At 36.7% G+C, this 18993-nt stretch overlaps 1 protein-coding gene across 18 annotated transcripts in view; it reads left to right on the top strand.

Annotated features, from left to right (window-relative positions):
• PBRM1 (polybromo 1) overlaps positions 1-18993 on the top strand; it is a 107028-nt gene that overhangs the window by 14091 nt on the left and 73944 nt on the right. For all 18 annotated transcript variants that reach the window (XM_010851720.1, XM_010851713.1, XM_010851727.1 and 15 more), the window contains 6 exons: positions 1661-1808; positions 7736-7879; positions 9075-9191; positions 11731-11799; positions 12834-12932; positions 15979-16061. In XM_010851720.1, the coding sequence (XP_010850022.1) occupies positions 1661-1808; positions 7736-7879; positions 9075-9191; positions 11731-11799; positions 12834-12932; positions 15979-16061 (660 nt within the window). The remainder of the gene's footprint in view (positions 1-1660; positions 1809-7735; positions 7880-9074; positions 9192-11730; positions 11800-12833; positions 12933-15978; positions 16062-18993) is intronic.

Here is an 18993-nt window from a genome sequence, read left to right on the forward strand (position 1 = left end):
AGAGACAGGAGGAGAAGGGGAAGACAGAGGATGAGATGGCTGGATGGCATCACTGACTCGATGGACGTGAGTCTCAGTGAACTCTGGGAGTTGGTGTTGGACAGGGAGGCCTGGCGTGCTGCGATTCATGGGGTCGCAAAGAGTCGGACACGACTGAGCGACTGATCTGATCTGATCACTCGCTGAGACTTTATGTTCTTACACTCTTTGAAGAGCAGATTGAATGCTCCTTTTATCCCCTCAGACTTAATTTTATAAATCAGTAAAATTGTAAACACTTGATAAGGGTTTTTAAAAACCTAATTTGTTCTTCCTTTTCCTTTCTGTAGAGTTTAATCTAGAGTCATTAGTTAAGGCTGAGCAAGGGTAGGAATCTGCAAGGGAGACACGCGATGGGCGCACAGGAAAGGGCTTGGGGACAGTAGCTGTGTCGCAGGCTGCTTTCATGGAGCACACGCTCTGGGTGTGAGGGCGTTGTTGGTTGTAGGATGCCGGCGTCAGTAGCTGTGGCTCGTGGGCTCTGGAGCACAGGCTCAGTGGTTGTGGCACGCGTGCTTAGTTACTCTGTGGCATGTGGAATCTTCCCAGACCAGGGATCAAACCTGTGTCCCCTATATGGGCAGGCGAATTCCTACCCACTATGCCACCAGCAAAGTCCTGAAGTCCCTTTTTGTAGGAGAAACACACTAAATTCTTCATCAGCTTACTCTCAAATGGTTCAGAAAAAAACGCTTTTTGTACTATGCTTGAAATTTTTATGTTAATATGAAAAGCTTTTAAAAATTAAATGCACATGACTGAAACATGTGTCTTAGCAACCATGGTGTTCTTCATAGTTGTAACTTACCCTCTTACACATCTAGGATGAGTTTTATCTACCCCTGAGGGAAAATTGAAAAACAATAGCTGATTAGGTAATTTTTCAGAAGATTTCCTTGTCTCGTGGAACTTTTGAAAAAAGCCAGAAGAAATAATAATAAACATCCATGAACCAAAAGCCAACTTAAAATGTTATTATAACTACCTTTAAAGTGTCCCCTTCCCTCCAAGAGATAACCATTATCCTGAATTTTGTGTTTATCATTCCCATGCCTTTTTTTAAATATAGTTTAGTCATGTTTGTTCGTGTATTATGCTCTTTTATTTTTGGTAAGCTCCTTGTGCCAAGGGCCTCATCTTTTTCTTTTGTAACTTAAGTACTTGATGTTAGAGCACCATATATACTAGGCACTTGATAGCACTTGGCAGAGAAAGTTCTGTGGTCACTACCTGAAGAAGGACAGTCCATTTTGTAAGTTTATAAAATGCTTTGAAGCATACCTGTTTTTTTGAACCCCACGAAAGGTAAGTCATTTTCATTTGCAGAAGATACCATTGACATGGTTTTAGTATTGGTTCCCTAAATCTTAAATATTTAGCATATAAGAGACCATTACAGATAATAAATTTAGGGTTTTTTTTTTTAATCACTAATAGGTATTTTGAAAAGGGCATGCGTATTCATCTTACTTTTGTTATTCCCTCTGAGTTCTGATCATGGGAGTAAGTCTAGTATGCTCTCTTACTTGGGAGTGTTGGGCATTACCACAGATAGTTTTGAGACATAACGTTTTATAGGCTTTTGATTATTACTTTTTGAAAATCATTAAATTATTGACAGAAATCAACCAGACTATTATGAAGTGGTTTCTCAGCCCATTGACTTGATGAAAATCCAACAGAAACTAAAAATGGAAGAGTATGATGATGTTAATCTGCTTACTGCTGACTTCCAGCTGCTTTTTAACAATGCAAAGGCCTATTATAAGGTAAGAAAGCATCATATTTGGAAGATATCCAATTTGATAATTGTGTGGCTTTTTAATATTTATCAGTCTGATAGGTAAGTAGTGATTTTTCATTTGATAGTTTGAGTTTGTATTTCTCTTCTTAGTAAAGAAACTGAAGATTAATATGATTATGAACCATTGTTGTTTCTTCTGTGTCTGCTCAAATCTTTTACCTGTTTGTCTCTTGGGTTTGTGATTTTCATGTTTATTTTTAGAAATTTTTTTGTTCTAGGTGCTAATCCTTTTTTGGTTATATGTGTTGCAAATATCCTCTCCCACGGTGTGGCTGTTTTTTCACTCTTTGTGGCGTCTTTTGATGAACAGAAGTTTTTTAAAATTTTATTTTAAAATAGTCAGATTTCTTAGTCTTTAACTTTGTGTTTTATCCTTCTCTATGTCTTATTTCAGAAATCTCTCCTCCACAAAGATTGTAAAGATATTCTTTTCTCCCAACAGTTTAATAGTTTTGTCTTTCGTATATATGCCTTTAGTGTACCTGGGATTGAGTGTGTCTCCTGTGAGCTAGGGATTTGCTTTTCCCACAGGTATAAGCTGCACCTTGAAATGGCCATTCACTTCACATTTGTCTGTGCTGTTACTGCTGGCATTGCTTCCAGGTGCTGTGGGTCTCTTTCTGGTCTTTATTCTGTTCCTCTTGTTCTGGCCAGTTTATCTAAAACTAGGCTATTCTATATCTACCTTAATTTCTTTGATTTTATAATTTTCTTGTCTGGCAGGGAAACTGTTTTGATTATTCTTGGCCCTTTCCTTATACTTTTTAATATTAGTGTGTTAAGTCAACAAGCACCAAAAAAATTGTTTGAGTTTGTATTGGAATTGCATTGACTCTGTAGATTGTGTTTTGGAGAATTGACATAATCGTGATGTTTATTATTCCGGTCTGTAAATTTGGTACATCTTCACTCATTTGTCTTTTTAGCAAAGCTTTAAATGTTTTTTTTTTTATTTAGATTCTGTAAAAATACTGTTAAATTAATTCTTAATGTTGTGTGTATGTATTTTTTCTTTGAGATATAATTCACACACTTTTTAAAGTGTAGAATTTGGGGAGGGAGGTTAATATATTTGAAAGTTGTGCAACCATCACCACTGTCAAACTCCAGAATTTTTTCATTACCTCAAAAAGAAAACCATGCCCATTAACAAGCATAACTTCATTTCCCCCTCTCCTAGCTTCTAGCTTCTGCAATCTACTTTCCTTTTGTATGGACTTCCCTTTTCAGGGCTTTGCATATAAATGGAATCCTGAACGGTATGGATGACTAGCTTTTCTCACTGTGCACAGTTTCTTCAAAGTGCATTCTTGTCATAACCTTTATTAGTACTTAGTTCCTTTTTTATAGCTGAATAATATTCCATTATACGAATATGTATCATATTTTGTTTGTGTCTTAGTTGATGTACATTTGGGTTGTTTCTGCTTTAACAGTAGTGAATAAAGTTGCTATAAATTTTGTGAATATATAGCAAGAGTGCTGTTCATTGGGTACAGTACACTATATGTGTCCATTGGATCTAGCTTTTTAATTATGTTGCCGATATCATTTATATCCTGATTTATCTGCATGAACTATCTAGTTTCCAAATGATGTGCTATAAAATCCAACTGATGATAGATTTGTCTATTTCTCCTTATTAGCCATACTGATTTTTTCTTTATATACTTTGAAAGTATGCAAATAGGAGCATACAAGTTGAAATTGTTATATTGTCCTAGTACATTTCTTTTGCATTATGGCACCCCACTCCGGTACTCTTGCCTGGAAAATCCCATGGACGGAGGAGCCTGGTGGGCTGCAGTCTATGGGGTCGCACAGAGTCGGACACAACTGAAGCGACTTAGCAGTAGCAGTAGTTTTCTTTATTGTTAGTATTGTCTTTTTTGAATTTTGTTTTATCTGATATTATTACACGTAAAATAATAGCAGCTTTATTTTTGTATTCACCTTATTTTTTCTATTCTCTTATTTCCAACCTCTTCATATCTTTTTAATGCTAGTGTATCTCTTGTAAGCCCCATATAATTGAATTTCTGTTAATCTAGTTGATGATCTTCACCTTTTAACTGAAGCATTTTATCTCTTTACAGTTTTAGTAATTATTACCTTTGGCTGTATTCCTATCATTTAAATTTCTACTTTCTATTTATCTCATTTTGTAATTTTTTTCTTTTTTTGTTTCTCTGCCTTGTTTTGGGTGTTTTTTTCTTCATATTTTTCTTGGTTTTATTTTGTTTTAAATTTCTTCTATAATTTGAAAGTTGTCAGATCCATTAATAATATGCTCTTATCCAAGAAGTTCTAATATGCATAATTAATTTTTCAAAGTCAAATATTAATCAGTATTTTAAACATCCTTCTAAATAATGTAAAACCTTAAAATAATGTAACTGATCTTTTTATTTATGCTTCTGATGTTTTGTATTTTAGTTCTATTGTGACAAATTTTTAATCCCATAAAATAATGTTATTTTTATATAGTCAGTATTTTTACTCACAAACATACTACTCTCTTTATTCTTCATTCTTATATTGCTATTGAGAAGTCATCTGTCAGTATAACTGTAGTTCCCTTGAAAGTTATCTCTCTCTTCTTTCTGACTATCTTAAGTATCTTCTTTTTGTCTTTATACTCCACAGTTTCACTGTGATATGTGTAGATATGATTGTCTTCTTATTTATAGAATTTGGGAATTGTAGATCTGTCTGAATCTTTGGGTTGGTGTTTTTCATCAGTTCTGAAAAGTTGTATGTCTTCGTATATTGCCCTTGCCCCATTCTCTCTTCTCCTGTAGGACTCTGATTGGATGTTATATTAGAATTTCCCTAGATTTCCATTTCTGTTAACTTTATGTAGAGCCCTTTTATTGTGTCAGTGTTGCTTTTTAGGTAATATCTTTAGTTCTTACTTTTTTCTTTGAAATCTGCTCAATCTACTGAGTTTTTACCTTTTAATGTTTATATTTTCCTTATTTTGGAAGTAGTTTCTTTTGAGGGAATTGGTTGTATCTTCAGTCCTATTATTTCTTTAAACATATTCAGCATGCTTATTTTTTATTCTACAGCAGATAATTTAGTACCTGAATTACTTACATGTGTGTGTTTGCTGTCATTTATGCTTGCTTTCTCTTGTGACTCTTAGTCACACGTGTTTCATCCATTTTGACTATGAGCTTATATTTCTTGGAGACTGTGGAGATTCTTAAGTTGAAGTTCTTCTGGAGAAGATTTGTTGCTTATCTCAGGTTGCTTATCTGGCCTCTCTTTGTTAGGACTAGCTTATGCTGAAGAGTTCTCAGAGGAGATTTATCTCATGCCTCTCCTCTCCCTGCAGTGCCATGGGTTGAGCTGGGTGGAGGTTGAGGTGGGTGGTCTACCTTGTTCCTTGGCAGCACAAAAACTGACTTGTTTTTAATTCCCAGTTACACTGCAGCCATAGCCTTTGAAGTCCCAGCTTATGGTGGAGCCTGGCCTGTGTCTCTTGTCCTTGTAGCCTCAAAGACATTTGAAAGCTAAAGCTCTTGAAAACTATAAGCATCTTGTCTTATAGGTAGCCTCAAGGTAAACATTGGCTTCAGTGTATTGCTTGCTTATCCAGGTTCCTACTTTTACTCTGTTCTTGGTTTTGTGAACACTGCTTATTCCTTACTGGCAGCACATGGATGCATTTTTAAAAGTTTACTGTTCATTTTACATGACATCCAGCATTGTTGTTACTGGAAAGTTTTGGTTAGTTTATCCCCTCTATCCTTCAAGAAAAGAAAATATTCAAATAAGGTTTTAAATAGTTGAAGAATAGAAATGAAAATCAAGGCAGTCATTAACTTCTCTCATTTAGACTTGTACCCCTTAAATTGGGTCTTATCCTTTAAATTGTCTTTCTTAGTGTATGAGTAACCTGTTCAGTTCAGTTCAGTCACTCAGTCATGTCCGACTCTTTGCGACCTCGTGAACCGCAGCAGGCCAGGCCTCCCTGTCCATCACCAACTCCTGGAGTTTACCCAAACTCATGTCCATTGAGTTGGTGATGCCATCCAACCATCTCATCCTCTGTCGTCCCCTTCTCCAACCTTAAATCTTTCCAAACATCAGGGTCTTTTCAAATGAGTCAGCTCTTCACATCAGGCGGCCAAAATATTGGACTTTCAGCTTCAACATCAATCCTTCCAGTGAACACCCAGGACTGATTTCCTTTAGGATGGACTGGTTGGATCTCCTTGCAGTCCAAGGGACTCCCAAGAGTCTTCTCCAACACCACAGTTCAAAAGCATCAATTCTTTGGTGCTCAGCTTTCTTTATAGTCCAACTTTCACATCCATACCTGACTATTGGAAAAACCATAGCCTTGACTAGACGGACCTTTGTTGGCAAAGTAATGTCTTTGCTTTTTAATATGCTGTCTAGGTTGGTCATAACTTTCCTTCCAAGGAGTAAGCGTCTTTTAATTTCATGGTGCAATCACCATCTGCAGTGATTTTGGAGCCCCCCAAAATAAAGCCAGCCACTGTTTCCCCATCTATTTGCCATGAAGTGATGGGACCGGATGCCATGATCTTAGTTTTCTGAATGTTGAACTTTAAGCCAACTTTTTCACTCTCCTCTTTCACGTTCATCAAGAGGCTCTTTAGTTCTTCTTCACTTTCTGCCATAAGGGTGGTGTCATCTGCATATCTGAGGTTATTGGTATTTCTTCTGGCAGTCTTGATTCCAGCTTGTGCTTCATCCAGCCCAGTGTTTCTCATGATGTACTCTGCATGTAAGTTAAATAAGTAGGGTGACAATATATAGCCTTGACGTACTCCTTTTCCTATTTGGAACCAGTCTGTTCAATGTCCAGTTCTAACTGTTGCTTCCTGACCTGCATATAGGTTTCTCAGGAGGCACATCAGGTGGTCTAGCATTCCTACCTCTTTCAGAATTTTCCACAGTTTATTGTGATCCACAGTCAAAGGCTTTGGCATAGTCAATAAAGCAGAAATAGATGTTTTTCTGGAACTCTCTTGCTTTTTCCATGATCCAGCAGATGGTGGCAATTTGATCTCTGGTTCCTCTGCCTTTTCTAAAACCAGCTTGAACATCTGGAAGTTCATGGTTCATATAGTGCTGAAGCCTGGCTTGGAGAATTTTGAGCATTACTTTACTACCGTGTGAGATGAGTGCAGTTGTGCGGTAGTTTGAACATTCTTTGGCATTTCCTTCCTTTGGGATTGGAATGAAAACTGATCTTTTTAAGTCCTGTGGCCACTGCTGAGTTTTCCAAATTTGCTGGCATATTGAGTGCAGCACTTTCACAGCATCATCTTTTAGGATTTGAAATAGCTCAACTGTAATTCCATCACCTCCACTAACTTTGTTCATAGTGATACTTCGTAAGGCCTGCTTGACTTCACGTTCCAGGATGTCTGGCTCTAGGTGAGTGATCACATCATTGTGATTATCTGGGTCATGAAGATATTTTTTGTATAGTTCTTCTGTGTATTCTTGCTGCCTCTTCTTAATATCTTCTGCTTCTCTAAGGTCCATACCATTTCTGTCCTTTATTGAGCCCATCTTTGCATGAATGTTCATGCAAAGTGTATTAGTAATAATTACCCTTAATTTAGCAAATTGTTTATATTCTTCAAGGCTCTTTGTAATGAGATAGGACATAAATAGAATTAATAAAATTATTTGATTTCAGAATGCCTTTAAAACATACACTTAGTTTTTCAGAAGAGAATTGAGGCCCACGTATCATTTACTTATAAGAATTTTAAAATTTGTGATAGTTTTCAAAGTTATATCTTAGTGTACCAATCTGTTGGAACAGGATGCTTTAGAAATAGTCATTGATTTCTAATAAAATGCTAAGTGATATCTTTTCCTCTTCTCTTTGCTAATGTACAGCCAGATTCTCCTGAATATAAAGCTGCTTGCAAACTCTGGGATTTGTACCTTCGAACAAGAAATGAGTTTGTTCAGAAGGGAGAAGCAGATGACGAAGATGATGATGAAGACGGGCAAGACAGTCAAGGCGCAGTGACGGAAGGAGTACGTGTGCCACCGGAATGGGTGATGGATCGGCTGCTGGGAGGTTGACAAGGCCCCTGCTTGTGATTTCTCATGGCCACTGTTGCAGCTAGGCTTTCTGTGCAGTCGTGTTGGTAACTGGAAGGGTAAACAGACACACAACCAGAGAGCCCCACTCCAATGACGAGGGATCTGGGACAACCAGTGTTGTTAGATTGAGGTATTATGTAAAGGCAGGCTGTGTTGTGATTGAAAGTTGCAAAGTTGATGGAATCACCTTAGTTAGGAATATTTTTGTGGGTTAGGTTGGTTTCTGTTCCTAGAACATGTCACGTGTCTTCCTGCCTCTGGAATTTTGCAGTTGCTTGTGCTTCTGCTTCCTTTGGCTCTGCCTGTGACTATCTCCTTTGCATTATTCTAACATCACTTAATGTAAACTGGGAAAAGACTTTCCTAACCACTCTATCAGATTGTTTGCTCTCTGCTCCTCCTTTCCCATCATCATATCATGCTGTTGTGTGATCTTCAGTTTTTATCACTGTATGTGGAATAAGTGTCTAGTATTAGTTTATATGTTTACTCTCTGTCTTCCTCAAGTAGAATGATAGCTCCAAAAAGCTATCACCTTGCTCACCTATTCAGACATCTAGATTCTGCCTGACATGTAGGGACTGAAAATATTTGATTTGCTGATTGAGTGCACATGTTTAAAAAGAGGAAAAAGAACAGTAAAAGGAATTGTATCTCTCCTCTGCAACTTTAAATAGACATCCAGAGAATAAGTTTTGTGAATGCATTCATACACCCTGCTGTCTTTGTCATCTGCAACACGTTTCCAGAGTAACTGGTTGGGCTGGGAGGAGAGGAATCTTGCTTGTAGGACATAATTCTCCTCTTTGAAGCTAACTTTGGTGTTACATTTTAACTAGTAAGTAAATGACTTAAATATGAGTATTCTAGTCTGCTTTCATCAGTGTTACATTGATTCTTCTCTGAGCTGTGTGGTAGGGGAGTCTCAGCTAATCACTTGTCTTATATGTTGAATATTTATTGTGAGTCTAAAGTGTGATATTCATGAAAATTGTACTTAATGTAAGTTTAGAAGTTGCTCTTTTGAATTGGCTTTAAAATTTTAGAAGCTGTTTAATATCGGCATTTACTTTTGGATTTTTCTTATTCCTTTCGTCTCTCATTCCTCATACTCCCGTACTCCCAGTCTTCTCCAGGTTACTTGAAGGAGATCCTGGAGCAGCTTCTTGAAGCCATAGTTGTAGCCACAAATCCATCAGGACGTCTCATAAGCGAACTTTTTCAGAAGCTGCCTTCTAAAGTGGTAAGTGATGTAGTTAAAGACAAGTGGATTAAAGTGTTGATTTTATTCTTTTTTAAGTACTTCATAAATTCTCTTACTTCTTAGTAAATAGAGTAAGGGTAATGGAAGGCGTTGGAGGTAGCCGAGAGATCCTCCTCATGGCCTCAGCAGTAAGCATATAGGATATGTTCTGTCATTTTACTTCAGCAAAAGGTTATAGATTTTTTGTTTGTGTGTTTGGTTTTATGATTAGAAATTGTTTTTGTTTGTTTTTTCATTTTTGTGGTCGTAAAATATGCAATAATCTAAGATTTACCTTTTAACCAATTTAAGTACAAAGTTCAGTGGCGTTAAGTGCAGTCATATTATTGTGCAGCTGTCACAACCATTTCTTTCCAAAACTTCTTCATCTTCCTACCTATTAAACAGGAACTCCCTACTTTTCCCTCCTGCCGGTTCCTGGAAACCACAGTTCTGCTCCTCTGAACTTGACTACACTAAGTACCTCATTTAAGAGAAATCATACAGTATTTGTTTGTGTCTGGCTTATTTCACTTAGCCTAGTATCTTCATGATTTATCCACGTTGTAGGTTGTTTCTAAGATTCATGATTCTTTTTTTTTTTTTTTAGATTCATGATTCTTAAGTGATAAAATAAGCACATAAATTAAACCTTTTATTTATAAAAGAGAAGAAATATTCTCTGCTCAAGAGTCAGAATGAGAGGAAGATAATTAACTTCTTCCTGATAACTACTCTTCTACCCCAACATGGAAGAGGTTTTCTAGACCAGTGGAACCCTTTAAAAGTGTTAGAGCCCCATGTGTCTTCACACCCAAAGAGCAATTAACATAGCTGATGTTCCACTGTAGCTTTTGGAACTGCAAAAATTTCTATGACCTTCACATTCTTGTATTTCTGGATAAGGACATACTTTCAGAGGTACTCCACTGTACACATACTTTAAGAAGTACTCCATTATAACTCCTTGTGAGCATTTTCTCTTTAAGAACAAGGACTGAATTTCTTAAGGATGAAGACTCTGACATATTTTCTTCTGTGTCCCTGTCATGTAGTTGGAACCCAGCATGTCAGAGGCTTGCAAGAAGTGTTTGTTGACTGACAGGTGGCGTGTAGCTTTACCCATCAGTCATCAACAACACTAGTTGTAGGACAATTATGACATTAGAAATAGGGTATCTGAACACTGCTGTCTGAAGTGTGAATCTGATTAGGAAAAATATACTGGTTTATGTTTGTCATATGTTTAAAATGTTAAGAAAAGAAAAACAGTATGACAGTTCATTAAAAATTGCATATGGAATTATCATATGATCCAGCAATTCAGCTTTAGATATATACCTAGAAGAGTGAAATCAGGGTCTTAATGAGATATTTGTACAACCGTGTTCCTAGCAGTATAATTCACAATAGCTGAAACATGGAAAAAGCTCAGGTGTTCCTCGATATGTGAATAGATAAATAAAGTGTAGTATATAAACACCGTGGAGTATTACTCAGCCTTTAAAAAGAATGACAGTCTTGACCCATGCTACAATAAGAATAAACCCTGAACACATCATGGTAAGTGAAATAAGCCAGTCGTAAAGAACAAATATTGTATGATCCTTCTTTTAGGAAGTATGTACTTTTCTAAATATTGTATGATACTTCTTTAGGAAGTACTTAACAGCCAAATTCATAGAAAGAAAAAGTAAAATTGTGATTTCCAGGGGTTGAAGGAGGGGAAGGTGGAGAGTTATTGTTGAAAGGGTATGAAATTTCAGCTTGGGAAGATGAAAAGTTCTGGAGATGGATAATGGTGATGGTTGCACAATAATGTAAATGTATTTAAAGCTGCTGAACTGTACACTTAAAAAGGTTAAACAGTAAATTTTATGTATTTTTTTTTAACCACAGTAAGGAAATAAAAGTACAGTTTCTGTAAAAAGTGAAGCTGCTCAGTCAGGAATAGAGATTGGGTTGGGAAGATCCCCTGGAGAAGGAAATGGCAACCCACTCCAGTATTCTGGCCTGGGAAATCCCATGAACAGAGGAGCCTGGCGGGCTACAGTATGTGGGGTCACAAGAATCAGACGTGACTTAGCAACTAAATAATTTTGTACCCTGATTTCTTATAGGTCCTTAGTATTTCATATGAAATAGGATATAATTGTGTTATAGATTGCTGAATTAAAAGATCTTATAATAAACTCTTTGAAAACCTCTGCTTCATTTCCCCACATAGATATCTTGGGATCTTAAATATAAAATTGTGTGATCTGTGGATTTAGGAAATTTAAAAACATTAAATTGTGGTATATTATATAACCAAAAAGTAACTGTAAAGTCCTACAGTGTGCTCTTGGGTATCTCATGAAGCTTGTAAAAATCAAATGATTTCTGCTTCAAGTATAACAAAAAATATGCTGTACAACTGTGTCTTTAGCTTTTATCTCAAAAGCTGCTCAATTGATTAACAGATGGTCAGTGTACTTCCTTGTTATCTCATTAGCTGGATACTTGCACTTATTAAGCATGCCTGGGTTTTGTTTTTCAGCAATATCCAGACTATTATGCAATTATTAAGGAGCCTATAGATCTCAAGACCATTGCCCAGAGGATACAGGTATGAAGGTGTACCATATGTAGAAATATGTGGCTTAGGGCATATTGGCCTATGGTCATTTTTTAGGCCTTTTAAAGAACAGAAGCGGATTATTTCTGTAAGGAGTTGTTATTAATAGCAATGTAATGTAAACAAATTAGAGGTGTTACTGAGTATAGCTTTGGAGGAATCAGCATAGCATCCCTTTTGCATTTTTTCTGTAGGAAGGAAAGCAAAATTTTCATTGACTTAAGTGTTATAGTTTTAGTAAGTTTTGCTCTCAGGACAAAAATTAAAGCACATTGGTCATGGACATTTTTGATTGTGAAAGGTACATTGTCAATGAAAGGCTTGTTGTTTATTTTTATTGGCTTCCAAATAGTTTTAGGATATTTCAGAGTAAAAGTTAACTACAACAAACATTAAGAGTGTAAGGTTAGTGAAAATGCTCTGTCCTCTTTGTGTTTCCCCCTCCCTGTGTCTTCAGCAGTATAGATAGAATTGCTGTACAATTGCTATGTGTTGGCTAGTTAATTCTTATAATACCTCTGTGAGGAAGATACTGTTATTTACAGATAAAAAAACGAAAACACAGAGATGGTAAGTCACTTGCCTGAGTCATCAACTAATGAGAAGAGGTAGGATTTTTTTTTTTAAGGCTTAGGATTTGAATCCAGATAGTCTCACTCCAATGTCTGTACTCTTTAATGAATTAGTTTTCATGAAACATTTAGAACAGTGGTTGGCCCAGAGTAAACACTGTATATTTGGTAAATAAAACAACTTTTACTTTATCTGATTTTTTTTTTAAATATAAGTTGTTTTTATGAGAATAATGTAGCTCTGGTTTTGTTACCTATCTCAAAAACTTCTTTGTAAATGGACAGTAGTAATAGTCTATAAAAGAGATGACTTTATATGTTGTTCACATATGTACTTTCCAATAAAGTCTTAAGAGTATGGTGAGAGTTTAAAAATATATGGAGTTTTTTTTTAAGGTCATGTTGCTTAACTGTCTTTTAAGAATAACTGCTGTATTTTATTGTTTACTATAGAATGGAAGCTACAAGAGTATTCATGCAATGGCCAAAGATATAGATCTCCTAGCAAAAAATGCCAAAACTTACAATGAGCCTGGTTCTCAAGTGTTCAAGGTTAGTTTTGTTGTTGTTGCTTTCATTGATAAGAATACAGATGTTAATTTAGAGCCAATATTTTTGTATAAGAACCACATACCATACATTTTACCCAAAGTGTATCATTTAATGACTTTTAGTATGTTCACTGAGTTGTGTAGCCGTCACCACAATGAATTAGCAGTCACTGTCCATCTCCTCCCAGTCTCCCTGCTGCTGCTGCTAAGTCGCTTCAGTCATGTCCCAGCTCTGTGCAACCCCATAGACGGCAGCCCACCAGGCTCCCCCGTCCCTGGATTCTCCAGGCAAGAACACTGGAGTGGGTTGCCATTTCCTTCTCCAGTGCATGAAAGTGAAAAGTGAAAGGGAAGTCGCTCAGTTGTGTCCGACTCTCAGCGACCCCATGGACTGCATCCTACCAGGCTCCTCCACCCATGGGATTTTCCAGGCAAGAGTACTGGAGTGGGTTGCCATTCCCAGTCTTCCTAACCCTAGGCAACTGCCACCAGTCTACTGTCTATCTCTGTGAATTTACCTGTTTTCAACATTTCATATAAATGGAACCTTACGATTTGTAGTCCTTTGTGACTGGCTTCTTTCGCTTAGCATCATGATTTCGAGGTGTTCCTGTTGTATCATGTATTTCTTTTTATTCCCAAATAGTATTCAGTTAAATCTATATATCATGTTTTAGTCACTCATTCATCAATTGCTAGGCATTTAAGTTGCTTCCACTTTGGGGCTATTGTACATAATGCTGCTGTGAACATTCATGTTTAAGTTTTTATATGCACATATATTTTCATTTTTATTGAATACGTACCTTGGAATGAAATTGCTGGGCCAGATGGTAAACTATATTTTTAACTTTTTTGAAGTTAAAATTGTTTTTAAATTATTCTTAAAGCCACTGCACCTACATTCCCACTAGCAATGTGCAAGTGTAATTTCTCCACATCCTCACCAATACTAGTTTCTATTTTTGGTTTTGTTTTATTTCTAGTAGGTATGAAGTAGTGTCTCATTATGGTTTTGATTAGCCTTTTTTTTTCCTTGCCAGTTTCCCATGATTGTAGTTGGGGCCAACAAGTTCAGTGAACAGTGAAAACCTGGAATCCTAACCACTTGGCCACCAGGGAATCCCCTGATTAGCATTTTCTAATGATTAGTGATGTTGAACATCTTTTCATGTGCATATTGGCCTTTCTTACTCTTTGAAAAAAAATTTTCGGATTTTTAGTCCCCCTTTTAACTTGGGTTAACTGTCTTTTTATTGTTGAATTGTTACACTTCTTTTTATCATCTAAACAATAGACGACATATGATTTACAAATATTTTCTCCCATTCTATATACTGTCTTTTCATTTTCATGATGATATCCTTTGACGCACAAAAGTTTTTAATTTTGGGAATTCCTTGGCAGTCCAGTGCAGGGGTTTCAGACCCTGGTTGGGAAACTAAGATCCCACATGTTGTGTGCTACAGGACCCCTACCCAACCTCACCCCACCCCCCATCCCATCCCCCCCATGCCCAAGAAAAAAACTTCTCAATTTTAATTAAGTGTTTAATTTTGATAAGTCCCAATTTGTCTGTTTTTTCTTAGATTTCTTGTGCTTTTAATGTCTTACTGAAGAAACCATTACCTAATCTAAGGCTGCAAAGATTTATACCTATGTTTTCTTCTAAGAATTTTATTGTTCTAGGCAATGGCGCCCCACTCCAGTACTCTTGCCTGGAAAATCCCATGGATGTAGGAGCCTGGTGGGCTACAGTTCATGGGGTCGCTAAGAGTTGAACACGATTGCGTGACTTCACTTTCACTTTTCACTTTCATGCATTGGAGAAGGAAATGGCAGCCCACTCCAGTGTTCTTGCTGGAGAATCCCAGGGATGGGGGAGCCTGGTGGGCTGCCTTCTATGGGGTCACACAGAGTAGGACACGACTGAAGTGACTTAGCAGCAGCAGCATTTACATTTAGATTTTTGAGCCATTTTGAGTTTATTTTTATATACGTGAGGTAGGTGTGAGGTTGGAGTCCACGTTCATCCAGTGCCTTATGTTAAAAAGACTGTTCTTTCCCTGTTGAATTGTCCTGGCAACCTTGTTGAAAATCAGTTGACTATAGATCCTTGGTTCTAAACCATTCACCTATGTTTCTTTTTATTCCACACAAGGTTCATTTTTGGTCCACTTTGTAGTTAAATATTGATATAGTCCCTTCATTTAAACCTCATTGATATAAAAGTCACTCTGTATAGTATCGTATACAATGTAAAATGACTTTCATTGCTTTGCAGTTCTCTCCTAGAAGTTTTGTAGTCCTTCTACAAAATGAACTGTAATGAACTGTTGCTTGTAGAAATTTCTCAAATTAATAATTTATCACTGGGAACTTAGCAAAGGGTGCTCAGAAAACCTTTTGAGAATAAAGTCATTTAGATTTACGGAATGCTGACTCAGTTGCTTTTGGTAGTTAATTTTAATTTTTATCTTGCATTTATTAAGGAACTTTGAGTGAAAATCAAGAATGAAGTCCTTGTATTGTTAATCCTTGATAAGAGATTTGAGTAGTATAGTACCAGTTGTTGATGCAATTAAGAATTTTGCTTTTCGGTCTGATTAATGGTCCTAAACTAAATTTTGGAGTGAAGGGAAACTGAATTTGCTATATGCTATTAATTTAAGCAAGTATGTTCATCCAGAATTTATGTGCCTACTCTTTAATCTTAGAAGTATACTTTTGTTTCAATTTTTAGGTTAGTGTACACAGGTAGAGTCCATTGTAGTCTCACCCCGGTTTTTCCCTGTTCAGCATTAGATCTTTATCTTTCAGCTGGCTAGTTGTGGAAGAGCTGAGAGGCTTCTCAATTTGTATTTAATTACGGAGATGCTTTGAAAGCTTGTGGAAAGGTTAGAGGATGCAGCTGTCTGCATGTTGGATGGAAGGCTACTCCACATGCAAGGAGTGCCATAGAAAGTGTCCAGTACGTGATGGAGGGCATTTTAAACTGCCCATTTTTTTCTATACTTTTTCTAAGCTAAGTAATTTTATCTTAACAGGATGCAAATTCTATTAAAAAAATATTTTATATGAAAAAGGCAGAAATTGAACATGAAATGACAAAGTCAAGCCTTCGAATGAGGTAGGTTAAAAAAATGTTTAAAGGTCTTGTGCTTTTATTATTTGTCAAAATAGCTAGTGAAATCAATATAGTGAAAAACAAGATGTTGCATTTCAAGGTTATATTTACAGTTGCTAATATGATTCTGAAGAGAATAGGGTTAAATAACTCTTAATCAGTCCCTTCATTGTAGCTGAAGGGCTTTATTTAAAAAGAAACAAATTTTAAAATTTAACACCACTATGTACTTTTATTGCCTTGTACAAATATGTGTGTAAATATTTGTATATCATATTTGTATAATGCATATTACATATAATACATGTATATACAGGCAAAACTTGGAGATAACTGGGTTCATTTCTAGACTACTGCAGTAAAGCGAATATCACACTAAAGTGAGTCACACAAGTTTTTTGCTTTCCCCATGCATATGAAAGCTATGTTCACACTATACTGTAGTTAAGTGTGCAGTAGCATTAGGTCTAAAAAAGCTATGTGTATACCCTAATTTGAAAAGACTGTATTGCTTAAAAATGCTGACCATCATCTGAGCCTTCAGCAAGTTGTAATCTTTTTTGCCGGTGAATGGTCTTGCTTCTGTTGATGGCTGCTGACTGATCAGGGTGGTGGTTGCTGAAACTTGAGGTGGCTGTGCCAGCTCCTTAAAATAAGACAACAATGATGTGTCCCACATCAGTCCACTCTTCTTTTTCTAATGATTTGTCTATAGCATGAGATGCTGTTGGATAACAGGAGAACTTTCAAAATTGGAGTCAGTCCTCTGAAATGCTGATGCTGCTTTATCAACTAAGTTTATGTAATATTCTCAGTCTTTTGTTGCTGTTTGAACAGTCTTCACAGCATTTTCACAGAAGTAGATTCCATCTCAGGAAACTACTTTCTTTGCTCATCCATACAAAGTAACTCCTCAGTGTTAAAGTTTTATCATGAGATTGTAGCAGTTCAGTCACATCTTCAGGCTCTATTTTTAATTCCAGTTCTCTTACTGTTTCTATCCCATCTCCTGTTATTTCCTCCACTGAAGTCTTAAACCCCTCAAAGTAACCCATGAGGGTTGGAATCCACTTCTTCTAAGTTCCTGTTGATGTTCATGTTCTTTCCATGAATCACAAATGTTCTTAATGACATCTAGAATAACAAATCATTTCCAGAAAGTTTTCAGTTGAATTTTCCCAGATCCATCAAAGGAATCACTATCCACGGCAGCTATAGCCTTATGAAATGTATTTCTTCAATAAGACTTAAAAGTCAAAATTTCTCTTTGATCCGTGGGCTGCAGAATGGATATTGTGTCTGTAGGCATGAAAACAACGTTAATCTTGTACATCTCCATCAGAGCTCTTAGGTGACCATGTGCATTTTCAATGAGCAGTACTGTTTTGGAAATAATTTTGAGCAGTAGGTCTCAACAGCAGGCTTAAAATATTCAGCGAACCATGTTGTAAACAGATGTGCCGTCATCCAGGCTTTGTTGTTCCATTTATTGAGCACAAGCAGAGTATATTTGTCATAATTCTTAAGGGCCCTAGGATTTTTCAGAATAGTAAAATGAGCACTGGTTTCAACTTTTAAATCACCAGCTACATTAGCCCTATCAAGAGAGTCAGCCTGTCCTTTGAAACTTTGAAGCTGGGCACTGACTCCTCTCTAGTTGTGAAAGCCTTGGATTGTTCTTCCATGATAAGTATATTTTATCTGCATTGAAAATCTGTTATTTAGTATAGCTACGTTTATTAATAATTTCAGCTAGATCTTCTGGATAACTGGCTGCTGCTTTTTTATCAGCACTGGCTCTTTCACCTTGCACTTATATTTTATAGAGATGACTTCTTTCTTTAAAACTCATGAACCAGTCTCTGCTAGCTTCAGACTTTTATTCCCCACCTTAACTTATTCTCAGCCTTCATCAAATTGAAGAGAGGCCCTTGCTCTGGATTATGCATTGGCTTACAGGATTGTTGTGGTTGGTTTGACCTTCTGTCTAGACCACTAACACTTTCTTCTTATCAGCAATAAAGCTGTCTTACTGTGTTATCATTTCTGTGTTCACTGGAGTAGTACTTCTAATTTCCTTCAAAAACTTTTCCTTTGCTTTTGTGACTTGGCTAACTGGTGTAGGAGGCCTAGTTCCGGCTGATCTCAGCTTTCAACATGCCTTCCTCACTGAGCTTAATCATTTGTAGCTTTTGCTTGAAACGGGAAAAAAAGTGCAACTCTTCCTTTCCCTTGAATGCTTAGAGGCCAGTGTAGGGTTATTAATTGACCTACTTTCAGTATTCTTGTGTATGAGAAAATAGGGAGAGTGAGGAGAAAGGAAAAAGATGGGGGAATAGCTGGTTGGTGGAGCAGTCAGAACACACACAACATTTATTAAGTTCACTGTCTTACATGGGCATGGATCATGGATCATGGTTCCCCAGATTATTTACAATGATAGCATCAGAGATCACCACAACAAGTATAATAATAATGGAAAGGTTTGAAATAATTGCAAGAATTACCAAAATGTGGCACAGAGACGCAAAGTGAGCCAATGCCTTTGGAAAAGTGGTGCTCAGACTTGCTCGATTTAGGATTGCCACAAACCTTTAGTTTGTAAAAAGAAAAAGAAAAAAGGCAGTATATGTGACATTTAATAAAACAAAGCATGATGAAACAAAGTATGCTTATAATATTGTGATATTTGCATCTATATAGTAGGATGCATATATTTTCACTGTAAGAGTATTTAGCCAGATGTCAGGAGATTCTAGCTTATCTTGTGCTGGGACTGTGACTTTGGACACGTCTTACTTCTAGGATTCCATTTGCTTCTACCTGAAATGGAAAGATCGAGTGGCTGCTTTTGTAGCTTTTTTCTGACTTTGACATTTGCTATGTTTCTGGATCCTCTGGTCACTGCAGTAACCATAAACTGTCTGGGATCAAC

Source organism: Bison bison, unplaced genomic scaffold (genome assembly GCF_000754665.1).
Source record: "Bison bison bison isolate TAMUID 2011002044 unplaced genomic scaffold, Bison_UMD1.0 scf7180017864304, whole genome shotgun sequence".
NCBI classification, from domain to species: domain Eukaryota; kingdom Metazoa; phylum Chordata; class Mammalia; order Artiodactyla; family Bovidae; genus Bison; species Bison bison.